Raw genomic sequence first — 11,328 nt, forward strand, 5'->3', positions numbered from 1 at the left:
ATGAACGAAAAAAAGGGTTCCTAAGAGAATCAGGTGAACATTCTTCGTGGTACAATTGCTCGCCAAGGTCGTCAAGGGCCGGAAAAGTGTACTTCTGTTTACGGAAGGAAAGTCGGAGCACGGCCCGAAAGGAGGCCACAGTAAAACACACAGGATTCACAGGGTGTATGTACGTGTTGGTGACGGTTTGTGGGCGTTGTTAGCACTCTGGTTTATTAGCGGGTTTCATTTTGGGGCTCAAATAAATACTGAAATCGATAAAAAGGGCTAATCCCTGGCCGGGCGGTTAGTAGGTGTAGCCAGTGTTCGGGTTGAAGCCCTGTTGTCGCTTGTTGGGAGGCAGGTATTGGTTAGCCGGTGCCGACGGGTAACCTTGTATGGCGTTCGGGGAGCTCGGCTGGTACTGGGGCGTTTGCTGGTGGTGGTACTGGGGCTGCGGCTGTTGATACTGTGGCTGCTGAGGTTGCTGAGGCTGCTGCGGTGGCTGGTACTGGTTGGTCTGCTGGGGATAGTACTGACCCTGGGGGACTCCGCCCTGTGGTTGAGGAGCTCCATACTGGCGACCCGGAGCTTGGGGTTCCTGGTAGGCGGGATTCTTGGGTCGGGCGGCCGCCTCGGCGTGCAGTCGGGCGTGCAGATCGTAGGCCCTGAGTGAAGGGAAAAACAAACGGGTAAAACAAGGACAAACTCCGGAGTTGCGTGAAGCGATCATATTTTAGATGCACGATCGGTACCCTATGGTATGGACACTCACTCTTGCAACTCTACCGGCAGTGGTGGGGGCGTTGGCAGGTGGTCACCGACAGGCTGGAAACCGTTGGCATCGGCCTTATACTGTACGCTATACTGCTGACCATCGGGGGCGGTGTAGGAGTAGCCCCCGGACACTACCTGTTCCGACTTTTCCGGTCCCAGATTGCGAAGGAATCCCTCCTCCTGGTGCTGGATGCCGTTACCAGTGGCATAGCTGTGAAAAATTAAATGCAAAGTTTGAGAAGTATGTAATAAATTAACTTGTTTTGTTCAGATTCGTCGGACATGGCGTTAAAACCTTCAACCTGCTGTAACTATAAAAGATGAGTCCTAACAGTTGAAATGGAAATACGGAATTTATAAGCCACTTGTTCTGAACAGAGGATATACGTTTTTTGTACTTATAAACTATTTACTCATATTGAAAATATCGAGGAACAATAGATCACTTTATGTTGTTTTGAAAAAGCTTTTTGTTTGCTTGTTTTGTTTTGCTTTTCGTATTTTAAATGCTTGGCAATCATTATAGAAATTACTACTGCGTATTCAATACATTGATATAAAACCAATATTTTGTTTTTCGGAAATTCGAATTCAAAAAACTCCAAAATAAAGTATTCATCATAATCGTAACGTCTTTAGATTGAGCATAACCAACGTTTAATTGGAATTTCGCAATCTAAAAGTTAAAAAAATAGAATATAAAAAAAAATAAAAAACCTTTATAAAGGAATAAAGGTTGTCTAGAAAAATTTCTTCATCAAAACCCATTCGCATTTAAAGTGGAGCTCAAAGCATGATATTAAAGCACGTTTCCCGCTGTCTACCACTACTCATCACTGCAAGTATTCACGAGTCTTTTGAACTGTCATAATTGTGTAACGTAGCATTCAGCATCACTTTTACGACAACAGTTTACCGTTTTGTTTCTGTTACCAGTTGCTGTTTGAATTTTTTTTTAACATTTATCATTAATTTTTCCGTTGCACTTGTGAACACGCGGAACACGATAATTCATTAACGGTGCACGTGGATGAACTTTTGAACTAATTGCACTGCACTGTCAGCACTCTGACCCACGTTGTGTAATCCAGACCTGCTGTTGCGTTCGACCGTGCTCTTTTTGCAGCAGTGAGATCATCGGGCAGCAGAATTAATTGGAATCCGTGCTGGTGGATACTCGTGCCGATAGTATCTCAAGCATTTAACCCGCCGCTGAACGGTCATCGGGCACACTTTGTCCAGGGACGCGTGTCCATGCCCAAGATACTTACTCGAATCGGTAGCTGCCATCGCCGTTGTTGACGTTCTCGTAGCGCAGGATGGGGATGGGAGTGGTTTGAGGCTGGAAGCTGTTGCCCTGGAAGCCACCGGCAGGACCACTTGGACGCAGGGCGTTACCCGAGCCGCCGTACGAAGGACCAGACGGTTGCGGATTGTACGCACCTCCGAAGGGACCTTGCTGAGGTCCGGGTCCCGACGGCTGACCGAGCGGTGCGACCGATGGGTAGCCTCCCTGCTGTCCGCCAGCCGACGGTGGAAGGTACTGGTTGGCAGGAGACACCCCACCGAATTGGCCATCGCGTCTCGGTGCGTTGAGGACGTTCGAGTCACCGCCACCTCCCTGGTAGGAGGCAGCAGGAGCCGGTGCACCGTAGAGGTTGTCCAACCGGGCGGCACTCGCCAATCCTAGCACGGCGCAGAACGCCGTCAAAACCTACCGGGAGAAGGACGAGGAATTGATGCAATTAGGACATCTGAGACATAGGATCTTCTTCCTGGTCGCATTACCGTCTTGCGGATCATGTTGATTTGCGGAGGAACTCTGGAAAGACGAGCTGCTTTGCGAATACGTTGCCGAAATTATTTGGATCGCGAAAAGCTTGTGCTTGGGCCGTGAGAGCTAAGCTTCAAGCTTCTTCGAGGAGCTGTCGAACCGAACTAATGCCGTAGAAGATGAGTTGCGGTTTTATATAACCACAGGTACCACGCTGCCGATTCTAACACCCGGATAGCGGTGGCGGTGACGACGCGCTGCCGATGATGCTGTTGATGATGATGCCGGCGTCGGCAGATCTCAGTCCGTGGCGGTGGAGAACCAAGCGGGTAGGAGGAGACGGACCTCGAGTGTCGTCGTACGTATGAACCTGTACGTACGTAGATGCCATTGCCGTTTGACGACTCCCCCATCATAATCCGAATGCCCGAAACGCGCTGCCACGATCCGTACGAAGGTGAAGAGCAGTGGCGATCGTGGAGTGATCGTTCTACATCGGCTCGTGGTAGGGGTGGCGTTGCAACCATGGTGCTGGTGGTAACAAACAATGGCAGGTTGATTCTCAAGACATCATTATCGATTGTGCTGGATCGCGTTGGATCGATTGAATCGGTAGTAATGATCGCCAAGCGGTGATCGTTCCGGTTGAGCGTCGCAGTGGAAGCCGGAGGCTAGAAATTTGGTTCGATATTACATCGAACTTACAAACGCTGCGTACCCGTCAGGGTACGTTCACTTTTCGCGAAAGAGACTTTACCGTCTGCCGTCTGCAGAACTCCGTGTCATTTTTCCCGGCAGGTTTTGTTTGTTTTTTTTGCTCAGTTTCATCTGCGCTACTAGTGGCGCCCTTGTTAAATTAGGTTTTTGTTTTCGACGAAGACGATCTCCCGGTACCAGCGCGCAGATTCGACCCGCCTTTCGAGCAAGCAATGCGTGTGGGGAAATCGAAAGCAGAGAGTGAGAGGGAGAAAAGAAAAACGACTTGATCAAATAAATAGCTGGATCGGGTGGTGAATGATGAGTTTCGAACCGATGGAATCGAGAGTTTTAGAGGCTATTGATTCCATTAGTAGGTGCGTGAAGGTTCGCCCGTTTTGCTCAAACATGAATTATACATCCCACTAATTGCTGAAGTTTGTCAATTTAAAATATTTAGCATGATGATTTCCAGTTCTCGTTTAGTATGATGGTAGAATAGTCAACTAAATCTACTGATGTTTTCTTTGCTCATACGTTCTATTGCTTGAATTTTCCATATGTAACGGTCTAATCAAAAGCCAAGGAAATTGTTGGTTGGTTGGTTGGATTAATTTATCGTACTTTTGAACGGAGAGCTTATACTGCTTGTCAATTTTTCTCCTCCATTATGTAGAGTTTTTCAAACCTTTTATGCATTAGTCCGAAGAATATTGATTTTTGCCGTGTAACTCGTATAATTCCAAAAAATTATTCTGAAAAATTTCAAATATTTCCAAAAAGCTATTCAGAAATATATTTCCTATTCAATACTGTGTATATTAGAATTATTATATTAGTTAGCAAAACCTTTTGGCATCAATAGTATTTATATTTATAAACACCAGAACAGAACCACCAATGAGTACATGATAACAATAGTATAATTCGGGATTAACTTGTTTGATTTTATTGAAATAACATTGCAAAACTCAAAAAGTTTCTTAAATCAACACGTTTTCCTTGAATTACTTGTTAATTTTTCCTTGGTCAATGAAAATTATTCGTTGCCTTTTTTGATGAAAGTGAGAAAACGTACAATTAAAAAGAAAATACGATATATTTTTGCCGAATTATCGCTGTACGCTTGTTTTGCAATTTTGATTTTTTTTTCGAAATATTATGTTCTTTCCATTGACTTCTCGTTTGCTTGTTTCGAGTTGTCGAGTACCCTTATATTGAAGTTGTGTTATGCTTATTATTGATTTACAGCTAGAGGTTTCTCAAGACTATTCTGGTTAAACTATTTTACATTGATTTTAGTTAATTCACGTTCTTGACATCAATAAAATACATCAGATAGAATGCAGCCATATGAAAAACAAGCACAACTGTTGCGCGTCCTGTGGCAGACCAAAATAGCATTACACCAAATCAAAGCAAAGCTGTTATGAATAAATTTTTATTGCCTCTCAATAGCTACAAATAGCCAAACACATTGCAATCTGGCGGAATCAACCAGAGGTGTCTAGAAAAATTGCATCGCTGTTAGGGCGATAAATTCGCGATACCCCATGTGGACTACCATGTGTTCCTGAGGTGGTAGTACGAGTTTTTCCATCCCAGGATTTCACACGCTTTGGTGATGTTTTGACATTTGGAGGTGAACGGAAACACAAAAAAAAGAAAAATTCGTCCCATTGGCAACGCTTTCGCCTATCAAATTCTGATAAAGGGAAGAACAGAACAGCAAAGAAATCTTCAGCATCCAGACGTGATCCTTCGCCATGTATCGAATCGCCGATAAATATTTATAAAACCAACGCGTCCGAATGGGGAATATTTTAAACTTATTCGGCTGCCCCAACTCCCCGGGACCTGGTCCAGCTGTGCAGACAACACTCCAGACAAACTGCGCGCCTCCTGGTGGTTGTCGTTCTGATGGGATTGTACAAACCATCTTCGCACCTGTACCATCCGCGCCGATTTTCACTGAAAGAGCACGGCGTAAAACATTCCGTATGCGGTGTGAATGTATTTCGCCCCGGTTTGCCATCCATTGGCTGCGCGAGCGCGCGGTGGGTGAGTGCACGTCTAATGCAGGGAAATTTATGGCTCTAGGTATGACTGCCTCGATTTTCCCTCCCCGAATCTGGCGAGAGTTTTCCGGTTCTGGATGAGGAAAGGACGTGGAGAGATCTCTTCACGGAGATCAACCTCCCAGGAACACTGGCAGTGGAAAAAAAGAGTGGAAGCACTGGAGGCAACCGACGTGAAATTGTTTCTTTCTTCGTGTCTTTGCTGGTGTTTTCCCTTATCCCAAGGACCGACGTCGAAGAATCGAATATCACCTGAGCAGACGAAATACGGGGAAATTCTTGATGAAGAAAGTAATAATTTATGTATGAGTTATGAATTCATGAAGCACAATAAGGGTAGATTCCTCCAGGTTTTTCGCTCCAACCAGTCGGTACTACAAATGTGACTGACGATGCTCAGACACACCATCCCGCGGCTCAGTTGTACCGTTGCTGTAACTTGTAGAGTGACGATAATTTATCTATCCTCGTACTTCGCAAAATCGATTCCATGAGACTCGGGATGGGAAATTCAGAAGTAGCCCCGATTCGATTCGATCGCTTATATTTATCGATGTTCGTCAATCAATTTCAGGAATGTTGAATCAAGTTAGTAAATACTGTGAAGCTGTTTCATAATAACTTTTCTTGTTTTATTCTGCCTTTCAATGATATCTCGTAGGAAGCAAAAGGTGATTAAGTCTAAAGATTAAACGTAAGATTGATGGCTTCATCAGCCTAAACATAGAGCAGACGAACCATTCAGTTCTATTTCTGGATCATGTCCGATCCATGCCAACGTCATGGTCAACCGCTGTTTTGCGGTTTGTCGCGTGCGCAAAAAAGAAAAACCATACTGCTGGATGCTCTGGCCACTAGTTATGCGCAAGTAAGTAGCGTTTAATCGCCGCCAGAGGGAAGGATGGACTGCTGGGCCGCCATCTGTCACTGCCACCGAGTAGTGATGAATACAAAGTAATTATTTCACGGTTGTCAAAACACGTTGCTCGTCAAACCCCCTGTTGGGATTTATTATTTAAAAGTATCTCAGACGGGATGGTTGTCGTCGATATCATCTGATCCGGTGGAAGATTACTCAAAACGGTTGACATTTCGATTGGAGCGCGTATTTTATACAAACGTTTAACTTTTGGTTCGCCCGCAGCATATTATACCCCGGAGCCTTCCGATGACCTTCAGTGCAATTCGCCAACAGACGATCGGTCCCAAACGGGTGAATGGATGGCGATCGCATGATTTGCGCTTCACCTTTCGCGATGATAATAATAATAGTTATAATTTACAACCCACCTTGCCGGTCCGATCCACATTCGACATCCAATCGGAACATTAAACTAGCCCTAGCATTCCGGTCAATAAGTTAATTACTCTTCTGGCGCACCTGAACGGAACGATTGGCCGAAGAGGACGCCGCTAGCAGTTTGACATGCGATGGAAATATCGAGCGAGATCATCATCGCATTGGCGGCTTTCGGGCGAAAGGAAACAACATTCACTGGCTTCGGTCGCCTATTCGGATGGTTTCTGTTAAATGCGCGCTGGCATGCAGATGCGACCCGAGCTTATGCATGTATGTTTTTTTAAATTTCGACTAAAATGTCGCTGCCTCCGCCGCCGCCTCCAATATCATACGCTAAAAGGTGCCCTCCAGTGCAAGTGTCAAACCGGAAAGTGAACGAAAAGTGCGTTCACCATCTAGAGCGCGCCGGTTGGGATCCGTGAGGATCGCGGATTGTCGCGGTGCGAAAAATGTCAAGGACAGGCCGGCTCCGGCTGCCTTGAAGGTACTCGAAAGTTTCCTTTGCCACGCGCATCCCAATATGTAAATGTTAGCAAAAGTCGTCCAAGTCGTTTGCCGGCGTTTATCATATGAAAAGAATCCACCTCCGAGAACCTTCACCGAGCGGATCGACGTGATGAGTGATCTGCATCGATCGCTCACAATCGTCACGAGCGTCAAGGATTCCCCCGCTGGAGTATGCTTAGCCGCGGCTTGTACATGACGATGAGGGGCGCTTACAGCGACGATGAAAGCCGTCGAGACCGTCTTCTTGAGGCTAATTTTGAAGGCATTTCCGGCCCATTGGGCAACGACCGGATGAAAAAAGGGTACGGGGGAAATTGACCGCTCATCCGTGCACGTGAAGGGTTCTTGACCTTCCCTTTTCGGAATTGGCCAACGCGGCTCTTCATTTCATCGTCATGCTGTGCGGTTGGCTCTCTTTTGCTGGATGATTTAGCCCGTTGGGCAAAGTTTCTGAATATTTTAAAACATCAAACAAGTCACTAGGAGGAGGAGTTTTGGACAAACTGTCCCTTTCACACGATAAACTCTCAACTTAGTATTTTCTAAACTTTCCAATAAACAAACGATTTCGGCGAAGGGGCGATCGAAAGAATGCCAATGAAATACTGCCGTGGTAGTGACATTTTATGCAAATTGTGTAAAAGGGACGTCTCCATGTGCCCGTTAGGATGTGCGAAAACCGACGTTACTGGGATGGTCAACAAAATTGAGATTCGAAAAGTTTTTCAATGACCTTATGGAGGATAAAAGAAGAAAATACCCACGCCTGTAAGGGGTTAACTGAAGGCAGGGAAACCTTTTTAATAAACTCGTTTGATGTATGAAGGAAGCGTATTTAGTGTACGTCTGTCTGTCGGTTTTGGACGCCATTAGCATAAGAGTGATTTTGATATATTCTCGAGAAGTGGTGGTTAAAGGTTGAAACAATTAGCCTTTACTCGCGTTGTGTTTCACAATTCCCCGTGGGTGACATTTGATGTGCAAATGAAAGTATTTGTCATTCCTTTGTTTTCCTAGCAGAAATGGGAAAAGGTGTAGATAAAACGTATGTGCATCCGAAGCATAAAGCGAGCAACACAATTGTCGACAGTTAATTTAAATACCCTGACAAATTCACGCACCATACGGTTCTTTGAAGGGAAGAATAACGGAGATAAACCTACACACGCATTCGGGAACACGGGAGAAAAAACGATAATCTTCAAGGCCATTAAAATTTGTAGTGCCACTTTTTACTGTCCATAATTTTTGCTAATGGAGTGTTGCGAGGTGGGCGAGGCGAGAGTGTTGGCGTGTTCGGATATGTTGTGCTTTGCTGCGAGGACATGCACTGTGGAGTTTCGGAGGGTTTTTCCTGCCGTCGCAAAGGTGTTTGATGGTAGGCCATTTGGGGGAACGCTATCTTTACATGGATTCGTCCACCCTGGGCCGTTACGTTCCAGGCAGTTGTTTTTGGTCGCCCAAAGATGGCAACACGCAGTATAGCAGCGTCGACTGGCAATGGTCGACTGAGCATAAGCACCATTCCTTCCCCCATTTCTGGGACGGTGGCTTCTGCTTCGTAGTTCTGATCAGCTCGCGCTTCGCTTCGCACTAAGCCGGAGGTCGTATGTTGAAGCGTCATAATCTGGTGCCTAATTGAAGCCCGGAATCCACCGATGACGACGACGACGACGACGGCGATGGTGACGTTTACGCAGGGATCATCATCGAGCGAGCGTAGCGTAAATCATTACGCCTGGTCGTATCCGCTGGCGAAGGAAACCGGCAGCACATAGTAACAAGCATTCAACGTCTTTACATCTAGGAAAATACGGTGGAAACTAATCCTGCAGCGTTTTTGGAGGACTTGTACTTGTTCCCCTTCGTTGCCTCGAATGGATTTGTTTGCCCGTCAACCCGTCTAGGCACCAAAAAAGGATGTTAAATTAACCCTTCAATGAATCATGTAGCTAAAGAATAACAAGCTCTGGAAAATCTAGATTCATTTAAGCAAGAATTTTCTAGGAAACATTAAATAGCAAGTTGTGAGTCATTTGGTCTAAAATTTTAGAAAGTACATGCTTTGAGAATCTATGGTATCTACAGTATAGTTAAAAAGAGTTTCAAAAAATGTTGCAGCTTAAACCAATGTTTGTTCCAGATGAAATGTAATTTTTATTTTGTTTTTATAGAAACTAATGCTCACGTTTGCAGATGAAAGGTTGTAATATTTCTTTGCAACTGTTTGCTAATAAAAGAACAGGGGTGAGAAAAGTCATTTAAAAAAAATCTAAATATTTTTTACCCGTTTTAATCATCCTTGATGCATTAGCACGTAGAGTTGTTCAAATACATACGCACAACATATTATTCCATTGCTGCTTTTACAGAATTTGTAAAATTTAAAATGATAAACATTTTTTCAAAGTTGTTTTCATTCCTTGGGTTACATTCAAGGGTTACATCCGCAGGTTGTTCTTCTTTTAAAAAACAAAAATATAATAAAACTGTTAAAGCCTCGCATAACCCCTGGTGGTACACGTCCGGTGCGTTGCTTCCGTATGGGGTGGTACACCTCCAAACCTACACATACACAACACAACAAAAAAATAATAAAAATAAACAGACTAATCCTTTCCCGAGGGTTATGCTCAGCTGGAGCGAACAAGGAGCGCTCACAAATTGCATTTGCAGTGCGAACATCGCGGTCGCGAACCGAGCGAACGAAACAAACGAATTGATTAATCAACAGACAGATCCACCGTTTGTTGCTGTCGTCCGCCTCACTTCTCAGCTAGCAACAAAAGGGCGCATTGTTGGCCAAGTCGACAAGTGCGCTCCCTCCCCTCCCCCCTTTCTGACTCAACACCCCCTTCCCTCGCACAACAGCGGCCCAATTAGGGGGTGGCGTGAACGAGCGAATGGCATAGGGCAACACGCTCTGCAACAAAAAAGACGCCAAATAGGATCACTCCAGCGGAGTATTATGCACTCGAAGTCTGATAATCACGGTCCGTCCACCTGCGATCGGAATGGTCTTATTTTCAACGCAAAAAGAAAAGGGTAAACAAAATGGATGATGATGATGCTGCCGATGGCTGAGGCTGATGATGATGGGGTTCACGTGGCTTTTCGAAGCCAAGAAGCGTTAAATGGAGGAAATGTGTATAAATGAATGAAGATGATTGAGCAATAATCATTTGTTAATTTTTTTTTCTTTCTCTGCTCACTCCATTCGCACCGTCGGCTGCAAAAGTTCTTCCCCGCTAAAGTGAGGCTGAGCGCGAGATAAAAACCCTTTTAAATTATATCACGGAAGACTTGTCGAGAACTTGTGCGCAGTTGAGGTGGAAGTTGGATAAAAGGCCGAGCAAAGAAAGCAGAGGTGTGTGGGCGTAGCGATGGAAAGAGTCAGAGTTTGAGGGAAAAGAATCATTCTCGTTGGAGATTCTGTGTTACGTGAATCGTTTGCGGAGTTACAAGGTTCGAGACTCTACAGGATTCAATTCAAACAGTGTGTTGGAGGTTCTCATTTTGACATGCAAGTCACCGTCTTTCGGCGAGGTTTTGAAATGATCGTGGTTCAAGTGTGCCGATTATTCCCGTTCTTGGTGCCGACGAACAGTGTTGCTAATAAAGTGTTGAAGTGATTAGTGTAATCGGTCTGTCTCTCAGCTCAGATCGATCGATGAGAACAGGCTTTAAACATTGCACTTTTGCATGGTACTTCGTCGCTGTCAGTTAACGGACGTGAACGATACGATCCGGATGTTATTAATAAATAGCAGATGAGGTATCAAACCGTTGGAGGATCCCGCTTCACTACTTCCCGGCATCGGGAACAAAATTCCTGGAGCGTGAGATATTCTCCGCAAAGAAACCGAAACATGTTTAAACATGACAAGGAGTAAAAGTGATGGCTTAAAGAGGTAAAAACCGGAGGGTCACATCCGTCTGGCAAGTCGTGATTCGTGAAGAAAACAAAACGAGCCCGCGTTGAGTCGTGAGGCTGCTTAACGTTCTGATGCTCCGGGTCCAGTGGTGAGATCCTGGATTATTGCGTTTTTGGGGTTATTCCGGTTGTATGAGGCAGCAACCGGGGCAACCTGACCTAACCCGGATCCGCCCGTGCAAAGACTGGAGATAAAGAGAAGCGAACGTGGTGGTAGCAAATTCCAAGATGGTGCGACCGGGGAGGAATGCTTAAAAATGGTGCCCACGATGAGACGTAAGTT

At 45.2% G+C, this 11,328-nt stretch overlaps 1 protein-coding gene across 1 annotated transcript; it reads right to left on the bottom strand.

Moving 5' to 3' along the window:
• Positions 1 to 241: 241 nt before the first annotated feature.
• Positions 242 to 2,559, bottom strand: LOC131272879 (basic salivary proline-rich protein 1-like). Its single transcript, XM_058274752.1, has 4 exons — positions 2,545 to 2,559; positions 2,028 to 2,470; positions 755 to 967; positions 242 to 647 (listed from the first exon to the last, which is right to left on the bottom strand). The coding sequence occupies exons 1-4, from the start codon at positions 2,557 to 2,559 to the stop codon at positions 287 to 289; spliced, it is 1,032 nt and encodes a 343-aa protein (XP_058130735.1). The 3' UTR covers positions 242 to 286.
• Positions 2,560 to 11,328: the final 8,769 nt, after the last annotated feature.

This window comes from Anopheles coustani, chromosome 3 (genome assembly GCF_943734705.1).
Source record: "Anopheles coustani chromosome 3, idAnoCousDA_361_x.2, whole genome shotgun sequence".
Lineage (NCBI taxonomy): Eukaryota > Metazoa > Arthropoda > Insecta > Diptera > Culicidae > Anopheles > Anopheles coustani.